This window comes from Eriocheir sinensis, chromosome 30, assembly GCF_024679095.1.
Source record: "Eriocheir sinensis breed Jianghai 21 chromosome 30, ASM2467909v1, whole genome shotgun sequence".
NCBI lineage: Eukaryota > Metazoa > Arthropoda > Malacostraca > Decapoda > Varunidae > Eriocheir > Eriocheir sinensis.
Genome location: NC_066538.1, coordinates 5,998,227 through 6,009,925, shown reverse-complemented (window position 1 = coordinate 6,009,925; position 11,699 = coordinate 5,998,227). Strand labels below are relative to the sequence as shown.

The 11,699-nt window shown below is 43.3% G+C and overlaps 1 protein-coding gene across 1 annotated transcript in view; it reads left to right on the top strand.

Annotated features, from left to right (window-relative positions):
• LOC127005746 (C-type mannose receptor 2-like) overlaps positions 1-10,651 on the top strand; it is a 26,004-nt gene extending 15,353 nt beyond the window's left edge. The window contains exons 12-21 of the mRNA XM_050874857.1: positions 1-216; positions 896-1,028; positions 2,429-2,617; positions 3,293-3,409; positions 3,758-3,897; positions 5,103-5,232; positions 6,160-6,293; positions 7,057-7,191; positions 8,265-8,451; positions 10,515-10,651. The exon at positions 1-216 is cut by the window's left edge and continues 5 nt beyond it. Of these exons, the coding sequence (XP_050730814.1) occupies positions 1-216; positions 896-1,028; positions 2,429-2,617; positions 3,293-3,409; positions 3,758-3,897; positions 5,103-5,232; positions 6,160-6,293; positions 7,057-7,191; positions 8,265-8,451; positions 10,515-10,651 (1,518 nt within the window). The remainder of the gene's footprint in view (positions 217-895; positions 1,029-2,428; positions 2,618-3,292; positions 3,410-3,757; positions 3,898-5,102; positions 5,233-6,159; positions 6,294-7,056; positions 7,192-8,264; positions 8,452-10,514) is intronic.
• The last annotated feature ends 1,048 nt before the right edge of the window (positions 10,652-11,699 follow it).

Here is an 11,699-nt window from a genome sequence, read left to right as displayed (position 1 = left end):
AACTTACCGCGGGCCCCAACACCAGCCCCTGCACCACCCCAGGACGAGCTGTGTGGGGATGACCCGGCCTGGCAGCGCTTCGGGGCCCACTGCTACAGCGTGGTGGGCGCCGAGGAGCCTCTGCCGTGGTGGGAGGCGCAGAGGCGGTGTGTGGAGGAGGGAGCCGACCTGGTCTCCATACACTCGCTTGAGGAGAACTATTGGCTGCAGGAGAAGGTGTGTGGGGGGAGGGAAGGGGGGGGGGGGAGTGTGTGTGTGTGTGTGTGTGTGTGTGTGTGTGTCAGTATACCGCTACCTTCACCTTTGTCCCTAACACGTCTACCTCTTACATCCCTTCTCTTGCTTTCTCTTCCTTCCCAGTTCCTTCATACTTTTTTTTTCTGCTAACACCATCAAAACCATCTCATCTCTATTTATACAACATGTACCTTCAACCTCATCATTAGTGCCTCTACCTCTTATTTCTCCATTCCTTGCTTCCCTTCGTAATCATTCCCCAATACTAAAACATTTCACATTATAACATTTTAGCCCATCGCAGCTTCATAGGGTTAAGATTCAGCACATGACCTTTGCTGCTTAGCGCTAACCCGGTAGCAGCGACGGGCCAAATTTGTGGCTTTACCGTGTAGCAGCAGCGGGCCAAATTTGTGCCATGATATAAACCCCCCAAAATAGATGATACATAATCTGATCACAAATGCTTTGATATATATTATGAAATGGTTTGTGTGAGTGATGATTTTTTCTCATTTTTCTCGTTTGGAGGGACCATTAAGAAACGTGATCCCTGCTGCTACCGGGCTAAGGGATGCTGTATCAGACCCATTCATTTCATCACTCTTCATCTCGAGTTAAATTCACGCCCATCTTTACTTTCCCTTTCGTGCCACAGGTGATGTCGTTGGGCGTGAGCGCGGTGTGGACTGGCGGGCGTGTGTGGGCGCAGGAGGAAGGGTACCGCTGGATGGACGCCTCACCTCTCGCCTTCTCTAACTGGGCGCCGGGAGAACCCAACAACGTGCATGGTGGGTGTGTGGGGCAAATTATCGTACTCATCGCATTGCATTTTCGAAGTTTCTGACCGATAACTATAGCAAAAAACACAAACCTCAATAAATAACAGTTTTAATGGTAACTTTGATGATTTTCTGTCGTTATTTGTGTAGGTACGAGAGTTTGAGGTTTAAAAAAATGATGAATACGTTGTGGTGAATACGATAATCTGGCAACGCTGGTGTGGGGTTGGGGGAGGGGTTGTGTGTGTGTGTGCGGGAGTGTGCGGGGGAGATGGGGAGGTTATGTGTGTGTGGAGTTTGGTGGTGGAGGGTAGGCGGTGGATTGTTGTATGTGTGAGTAGGTGGAGATGTTTATTTGTATGCTTGTTTGTTTGTCTACGTGTGTGTGTGTGTGTGTGTGTGTGTGTGTGTGTGTGTGTGTGTGTGTGCAAGAGAGAGTACCTGTTTGCACACCTTTTAGTACGCACACCTCAACCCACTCGTAATGCGCTATATCAACTACTTACAAAGGCAAAAGTTCTTATCTCTATCCATTCGTCTACTAAGTTCCCTCCCTCGCTATCTGCAGAATCTTTTAATTACCAATCTATCTAGTTTTTCCTCCCTCGCCCTCTAAACACGTCTTCAGGGACTCAGAACGGTAAATACTGCCTAAACCTACGATATCATTAATCCAGTCCACTCTTACACTTATCCATTTCGAAATACAACACACACACTTTTCAAGCTTCCCAACAGACCACGATGATAGTCTTCAGGGGCTCTTAGAACGGTAAATACTGCCTACACCTTCGATATTATTAATCCAGTCCACTCGTACACTTCCCCATTTCGAAATACAACACACACACACACACACACACACACACACACACACACACACACACACACACACACACACACACACACACACACACACACACACACACACACACACACTTTTCAAGCTTCCCAACAGACCAGGATGATAGTTTTACCCTACACACGTCTTCAGGGCCTCTTAGAACGGTAAATACTGCCTAAACCTACGATATTATTAATCCAGTCCACTCCTACACTTCCCCATATCGAAATAAAACACACATAGTCTCTTCTCTTCCTCCCCAACAGACCAGGAGGATTGCCTTGCACTTTACACTCGTCGGCGGGCTCTAAGAATGGTCTATGCTGCCTAACCGTACGATATCATTAATCTAGTCCACTCTTACATTCCCCCATTTCAAAGTACAACACACTTTTTCCTTAATTTTCAACAGACCAGAAGGATTATTTTTTTCCCTACACACGTCTTTAGGGGTCTTAGAACGGTATATGCTGCCTGAACCCACGATATCATCAATCCAATCCACTTCTACACTCCGCCATTTCGAAATACAACACACACAGACTCTTCCCTTCCTCCCCAACAGACCAGGAGGATTGCCTTGCCCTCTACACTCGTCGGCAGGGTTACTGGAACGACCAAAACTGCGGCACTCCTGAAGGACGTGTGTGTAAGCGACCTGTTGGTGATGCCCGCCCCGTCGCCCCTGCCCCGACCCTCACCACCACCACTGCCACGTCCCATTACTGTCACCCTGGCTGGACCGCTGCCCCTGGTTAGTTGTCCTGTTGTGGCTTTCTCTATGCAGGTTAACTATGTGAATAGGCCCAGCATCCACCAAGAAGATTTAATCCTTCCCAGCATCCGCTAATGTGATTCAACCCTTCCCAGCATCTGCTAATAAAACTTAACATTTCTCAGCATCCGCCAATGAAATTCAACCCTTCCCAGCATCTGGTAATAAGACTTAACATTTCTCAGCATCCGCCAATGTGATTCAACCCTTCCCAGCATCCACCAATAGGATTTAACCCTTCCCAGCATCCACCAGTCACATGAATTCTGAGTTAGTGAGTGAGATTGTTACAGCACATGTATAGACACGTTAGATTTGGAGAGAAAAAGAATACCTAGGTTTCAGCATATCGCAAGCACAGAAGGGGGCTTCGTGGTGCAGTGGTTAGCACACTCGGCTCACAACTGAGAGAGCCCGGGTTCGATTCCCGGGCGGAGTATAGAAATTTGGGCGGCCCCTGTCCACCCAGCAGTGAATGGGTACCAGGTATTAATCGGGGGCTGTGTCCCGTCTCCTGGGATCAGTTCTCTTCTCCTATAATTCCTTCCCCTTCTGTCTCTCTCCGGCATATGACCACAGATGTTGCGACCACTAAACGAAACTTTCCAAACTTTCGCAAGCACAGAACGGCCTCTCAGTATGTCCTTCCTTCAGGTGGCAAGTGTTACAAGTACTTCGGCGAGCCCCGGGACTTCGTGGGTGCCAGGGACGCCTGCAGGAGGGCGGGGCGAGGCGGTGACCTGGCCAGCGTGCACACCTCGGCCCAGGCAGGTGTGTGGGGTGCTAAAGGTCTTGTACACACCTGTCGTATTCAACTACTATTTATATTTATTCATTTTATTTATTAGTTTATTTTGTTATTTTCATCAGTATATATTTTAAGATTATTCCAAACTTTCTGCATTTTTTATTCACATTCTTAGTCTTTACAGTTTTTACGATGAATGTTTTTTTTTTCTTACTCAGCGATTTATATTTAATGATATTACTTATTATACATTGTAGTTTGTTTCATTATCTACGTCATTAGTATATATTTTTTAAGACAATGCCACATTTTTTTTCTATTTTTACATTCACTTCAACACCACCACCACCACCGTCCCCCCTACCCCGCAGCCTACCTCACCATGCTCGGGGGCGGGGGCGCGGCGGGGGCGTGGCTGGGGCTGAGGCGGCAGGTGCGGGGCTTCCTGTGGGTTGACCAGACGCCCGTGAGGTACACCAGGTGGGCCGCGGGGGAACCAAGCGGCGCCCAGGTGTGTGTGTGTGTGTGGGGGGTGACGGGGGGCATATGTGGGGGGGGAAGAGGGGGGATGTGGGGGGGATTTGTGTAGGTGGTGGGGGGAGCATGTATGATGCATTAAGACAAACAATATTATGTAATTTAATTGTTTGTTTCCTATTTTTTTTATTTTCTTCCTTTCTCTCTCTCTCTCTCTCTCTCTCTCTCTCTCTCTCTCTCGTGTCAAACCTCAAATTCTCACAGCGATGCATCGATGCGGCAAATAAAGCGAACAGAATGTTGGGCTTCATTAAAAGAAAATATTTATTAAAAAATAAAGATGTAATACTCCGCTCTACAACAGTTTAGTCAGACCCCACTTGGAATATGCGGTACAGTTTGGTCTCCCCACCATGCAAAGGATATTGCTAAATTAGAAGGTGTTCAGCGTCGGGCAACGAAAATTATCCTTCCTTGCGCAACAAATCCTACGAAGAAGGCTTACCCTTAACATGTTCTCTTGAGAAACGTCGCCTCCGAGGAAAACTGATCGAATGTTTTAAAATACTTAATGGTTTCACGAATGTAGACAGATCAACATTGTTTATGATCAATGACACTTTGCACGAGGAACAATGGCGTAAAACTCAGATGTGAACAAGTAAATTCAGACTGCACCAAATTTTTCTTCACCAACGTTGTAGTGCGAGAATGGAATAAGCTCCATCATCAGTGGTCCAGTGTAACACGATTGACTCCTTCAAAATAAGCTCGACCGTCACTTCCTTCAACTTAATATCAACTAGAGTAGAAATGCAACGTTTTGGAGTCTTCTGATTAATGTAAAATCACTTAGGTTTAAGGACAGACCACCAAGTCTGGACTGTGGGTCTGATTTTCTATGTAAATCTATGTAAATCTCTCTCTCTCTCTCTCTCTCTCTCTCTCTCTCTCTCTCTCTCTCTCTCTCTCTCTCTCTCTCTCTCTCTCTATATATATATATATATATATATATATATATATATATATATATATATATATATATATATATATATATATATATATATATATATATATATATATATATATATATATATATATATATATATATATATATATATATATATATATATATATATATATATATATATATATATATATATATATATATATATATATATATATATATATATATATATATCATTTGTCCTCCTCCTCTTCCTCCTCCGTCTCCTGCAGGTAATGTTGGCGAGGCGGCGGCGGGGTCAGGCCGAGGAGTGCGTGGAGATGCTAACCCAGGGTAGGGCGGGGCTATGGAATGACCTGACCTGCAGTGAGAGGCGACCCTTCCTGTGCCAGTCCCCTCAAGGTAGGTCATGGGGGGGAGGGGGAGAAGGGGGGAAGGAAGGAAGGAAGGTGAGCGTTGATCGAGGAAGCTGCATAACAGTTTTTCCGTTAACTCCGACAGGCCGCGTTGAAGTAGTTTGTATTGCAGGCCCTGTAACCAGACTTTATCAAACGCCTTGGTGATGTCACGTTGGATAATAGTGCAGTTTGTTCCTTGTCCTTTAGTGAGAGCTACTTTTTCGTTGGCGATGGAAAGGAAGGTGGGTGAACGGTGGGGAGAGGAGAAAAGTGATATTGGTTGACGTGGGTAGTGGGTGGACGAGATAATAAGAGAAAGAGATAAAAAAAAAACAAGAATATGAAGGAAAGAGCAAAAAAAGTATTGATATTGGTTGCAGTGGGTAGTGGGTGAACGAGATAATAGGCCAGTTTCACAGTTCCCCATGATGGGTTAGTAAGCTCCCAAACCAATACCAGAACCTTCGAAATTTCATTGTGTAGTGTCTGGTGTTTATATTTAAGTTCACAAATTAGATGAAACTATACAGGAAAAGTCTTGTGTATTTAGTGTGGCATCGAAGACCTCACCATTTTGGATTGTATGGGATTCTATAGTTTGGTTCGGGCTGTTACGAAGACACTGTGCTGGACTATGAAATCGGCTCAATAAGAGAAAGAGATAAAAAAAAAAGAATATGAAAAAAAGAGCAAAAAGAGTATTGATATTGGTTGACGTGGGTAGTGGGTGAACGAGATAATAAGAGAACTAGGTAAAAAAATAAAAATATGAAGGAAAGAATAAAAAGAGTATTAAAAATCTCGACTCACTTTGCCTAATATTACGAAAACTATTGTCCTTACCGTAAGTGTGAGTGGTCGTAAGTAGGTAGCCAACGTCGTAACTCAAGGACTAGTTGCAGCACTTAAATTATCAACCCTTCTCCGCCAGACCCAAGACCAGTGCACCCCATCACCCCCTCCAGCTCCCCCGCCCCCCCGGAGAGCTGCCCCCCGACCCACCACCACTACCAGCGACAGGGGGAACACTGCTACCTGGCCGTTAACACTCCCCTCACTTGGCAGGTAAGACGCGTGGTAATTCGGTGACGGCCACATTCAGCTCATGTTATAAAATAGACAAAGGAATGAATAAGTGGTTGTTGTGGTGTTGTTGAGATTTCGTTCTTCTGTTTTATCTAAATCACGCAAAATGGTGTCTAAGAGTAATAAAAAGAGTAAATAGATTAATAAAGAATGATGAATAGGAAAATGAACATACACGTTATTTTGTTATCTGTGGAGTTTTTGTTCTTCTGTTTTATCTAAATCACGCAAAATGGTGTCTAAGAGTAATAAAAAGAGTAAATAGATTAATAAAGAATGATGAATAGGAAAATGATCATACACGTTATTTTGTTATCTGTGGAGTTTTTGTTTTCTGCTTCAGCTAAATCACGCAAAACGGTGTCTAAGAGTAATAAAAAGAGTAAATAGATTAATAAAGAATGATAAATAGGAAAACAAACATACGCATTTTTTTTCTCTTCACGTGGCCTTGTACAAAAAAGTCTTGGGAGCCTCACACCCAGAGTTAAATTTCAAACACAATTATTAAAATGTTGATGACTGATTTTTTTTCGTCTTTTTTTTTTATATACAACAAAGGAGACTGCTCAAGGGCAACAAAAAGAGTGCAGAGAAAAAAAAATCCCGCTACTCACCGCTCCCATAATAGACAAAAGTTAAGAATGGCCATAAGAGAGGTCAATTTCGGGTGGAGAGGTGTCCTGATGCACTCTTCTTCATCCAGTGATTGTATTCTTTTACCTGTCCCACCCTTGTCCAGGCAGCGGAGGACACCTGTGCGGGGGAGGGGGCGCACCTGGCCACGGTGAGGACGAGGGGGGAGGCGGCGGCGGCGTGGGTGTCGGCACTGGAGGCAGAACTGAAGGACCCCTGGCTAGGACTTCACCGGCAGGACGTGAGTAGAGAACACACACACACACACACACACACACACACACACACACACACACACACACACACACACACACCTCTTCTTCACTTTCTCTTCATTTCTTTCGTCCCCCAACTTCATTTTTATTTCTCCTTTTTTATCTCTCACTTTTATCTCCCTTTCTTTATCTCCTCTTTATCTTCCTCTGTCTCCCTCCCTTTCCGTCTTACTCTTCCTTCCTTCCCTTCCTCCTTTCTTCCTTCCTTCCTTCCTTCCTTTTTTCCTTCCTTCCTTCCTTCCTTTCCTCCCTTCCTCTCAAACTCAGCTGTGGTCCAACAAGCAAATTAATCACACACACACACACACACACACACACACACACACACACACACACACACACACACACACACACACACACACACACACTATACCCCTTATTATACCTCTTCATGTATCTATTTATTTATGTATTCATTTTTATTTATGCAGTTGTTAATGAACTACTTGATTGATATGTTTTTTTTTTGTTAATTACCTTTCTATTTCATCACTTTAATCTCTTTTATCTTGTTTTCCAATTCGTTTCTTTCTATTTTTCTCTATTGTTTTCCTATTCATTCCTTCTTTCTTACTCATGCGCCCTCAAACTCACTTTTCCTCCTCTCATTCATTCTTCTCTTCTCTCTTCTACTTCCTCTCATTCATTCATCTCTTTCTCTTTTTTCCGTCAGTACTCAAACACTTATTTTTTCTTCAGTTTTCCTATTTATTCCTTCTCTCTCATTCATGCGCTCTCAAACTCACTTTATCCTCCTCTCATTCATTCTTCTCTTCTCTCTACTAATTCCTCTCATCCATTCATCTTTTTTTTCGTCAATACTCAAACAATATTATTTTTTTTCTACTATTCTTCCTATTCATTTCTTCTCTCTTACTCATGCGCCCTAAAACTCACTTTTCCTCCTCTCATTCATTCTTCTCTTCTCTCCTTTCTTAGTTACTCACTTATAATTTCTCTCATTCATTCATCTCTTTCTTTTTTTTCCGTCAATACTCATTCATTATTTTTTTTTTCTCTTTTGTTACCACACCTTCAGGAGACAAAGGACTTTACCTGGTCGAGTGGATGGCCGCTTCTGCACGCCCCTTGGTCCAACAACAACAACAAAGACAACAGCAACAACAATACAGAAGGGTCGTGCGTGGGTCTCCTCTCCTCCAGCGGGGAATGGGTAACCGTCCCCTGCTCTTCCCCACGCCCTTTCCTCTGTCAGCTGATGATAGGTGAGTGTGGGGGAAGGAAGAGAGAGAAAGGGAAGGAACTGAAAGGGAAGAAGGGGGATAGGAAGGAAGAGGAGGAGAAGGGAGGGGATAGGAAGGACTAAAAAATTGAGGGAAGGGATAGGAAAGGGAGGAAGGGGAGAGGAAGAAATAGGAGGGGAAGGGTGGGGAGAGGAAAGAAGAGGAAGGGAGGAGAGGGAAGAGAAAGCAATAGGAAGGAGAGAGAGAGAGAGAGAGAGAGAGAGAGAGAGAGAGAGAGAGAGAGAGAGAGAGAGAGAGAGAGAGAGAGAGAGAGAGAGAGAGAGAGAGAGAGAGAGAGAGAGAGAGAGAGAGAGAGAGAGAGAGAGAGAGAGAGAGAGGAGAGGAATAAATAGGAAGATAAGGGAGGGAAGAGGAAGGGAAGGAAGGGAAGAGGAAAGAAGAAGGAAAGAGAGCGAAGAGAAAAGAAGAGGAAGGAAAGAGAGGGAAGAGGAAGCAATTGGAAGGGAAGAGAGGGGAGAGGAAGGAATAGGAAGGGGAGGATAGTGATGGGAAGTGAAGATAAGATAGACAAGGCAGAAAACGTAGACTCGATAAGATAGACAAGGCAGAAAACGTAGACTCGATAAGATAGACAAGGCAGAAAACGTAGACTCGATAAGATAGACAAGGTAGAAAACGTAGACTCGATAAGATAGACAAGGTAGAAAACGTAGACTTGATAAGATAGACAAGGCAGAAAACGTAGACTCGATAAGATAGACAAGGTAGAAAACGTGGACTCGATAAGATAGATAAGGCAAAAAACGTAGACTCGATAAGATAGACATGGCAGAAAACGTAGACTCGATAAGATAGACAAGGCAGAAAACGTAGACTCGATAAGATAGACAAGGCAGAAAACGTAGACTCGATAAGATAGACATGGCAGAAAACGTAGACTCGATAAGATAGACATGGCAGAAAACGTAGACTCGATAAGATAGACAAGGTAGAAAACGTGGACTCGATAAGATAGACAAGGCAGAAAACGTAGACTCGATAAGATAGACAAGGTAGAAAACATAGACTCGATAAGATAGACAAGGCAGAAAACGTAGACTCGATAAGATAGACAAGGCAGAAAACGTAGACTCGATAAGATAGACAAGGTAGAAAACATAGACTCGATAAGATAGACAAGGCAGAAAACGTAGACTCGATAAGATAGACAAGGCAGAAAACGTAGACTCGATAAGATAGACATGGCAGAAAACGTAGACTCGATAAGATAGACAAGGCAGAAAACGTAGACTCGATAAGATAGACATGGCAGAAAACGTAGACTCGATAAGATAGACATGGCAGAAAACGTAGACTCGATAAGATAGACATGGCAGAAAACATAGACTCGATAAGATAGACAAGGCAGAAAACGTAGACTCGATAAGATAGACACGGCAGAAAACGTAGACTCGATAAGATAGACAAGGTAGAAAAAGTAGACTCGATAAGATAGACAAGGTTAAAAACGTTGACTCGATAAGATAGACAAGGCAGAAAACGTAGACTCGATAAGATAGTCAAGGCAGAAAACGTAGACTCGATAAGATAGACAAGGTAGAAAACGTAGACTCGATAAGATAGACAAGGTAGAAAACGTAGACTCGATAAGATAGACATGGCAGAAAACGTAGACTCGATAAGATAGACATGGCAGAAAACAGACTCGATAAGATAGACAAGGCTGAAAACGTAGGCTCAGGGCTAGTTTCACAGTTCCCTATGATGGGTTAGTAAGCTCCCAAACCAATACCAGAGCCTTCGAAATTTCATTGTATAGTGTCTGGTGTTTGTTTTCAAGTTCACAAATTTGACGAAACTATACAGGAAAAGTCTTGTGTATTTAGTGTGGCATCGAAGACCTCACCATTTTGGATTGTATGGGATTATATAGTTTGGTTCGGGCTGTTACGAAGACACTGTGTTGGACTGTGAAATCGGCTCTCAATCTCCCTTCCGTCATTCGTAAGGTGACTTCTGATGATAATGATGATGGCGGGATGATGATAAAGGGGTGACTCATCTTCATCCCCTCCCACACACAGACTTGCCGGGAGTGAGTGTGTCGGTGGAGACTGCTTCGAACCCTTGCCCCGACCCTCGCTGGCTTGACTTCGGGGGCGCACACTGCTACCTCGTGGTGCGGGAACCCAGGCCCTGGCACGACGCCCGCCACACGTAAGGGAGAGACGGTTGGATAGATAGATAGATAGATAGAGGTAAATAGATAGATAGATAGATAGATAGAATGATAGACTGATAGATAGAGAGAGAGATAAATAGATAGATAGATAGATAGATAGGTAGATAGATAGATAGATAGAATGATAGATAGATAGATAGATAGAGAGAGAGAAATAAATAGATAGATAGATAGATAGATAGAATGAGAGAGAGAGAGAGAGAGAGAGAGAGAGAGAGAGAGACAGAAACAGAGACATAGACAGAGAGAGAGAGAGAGAGAGAGAGAGAGAGAGAGAGAGAGAGAGAGAGAGAGAGAGAGAGAGAATAAACATAGGAAAGACTAGATGAGTAGGGAGTTGGTAAATGTGTGGAAATGAAAGATTTTTTTTTTTTACAACAAAGGAGACGCCTCAAGGGCAACAAAGAGTGGAAAAAAAAAAAAAGCCCGCGACTCGCCGCTCCCATAATAGACAATAGTAAAGAATAGCCAAAAGAGAGGTCAGTTTTGGGTGGAGAGGTGTCTTGATGGATAGAGGTAGATTGTGAGGTAGATAGAGATAGATAGATAAATAGATAGATAGATAGATAGATAGATAGATATACAGATAGAGTAGAGCCTGATAAATAAATAAAAAAAAATAATGGACGAGAAATAGAAAATTGAGATAGCAAAACATACAGCATAAATACAGAAAAACAGAATTGAGGAAGGAAAAAATAAAGAAGCATAAATAGAGAGATAAATAGATAGGCAGATAATGATAGATAGATAGATAGAGTGAGTGAGAAAGTGAGGCCTTCCTAATTTATGTTTCCTTCTTATCATTCTCTCTCTCTCTCTCTCTCTCTCTCTCTCTCTCTCTCTCTCTCTCTCTATCTATCTATCTAACTATCTATCTATCTATCTCTATCTATATATCTTGGACAGGGTGTCTTCTTGAGGCGAGGTGACTGACCCTCTCAGACTCCTCCCTCGGAAATGACCCTGCCCTGGTCTACACGACGTCATGCAAGCGGTCTGGATAGGCCTACTGCACGAGGAGGAC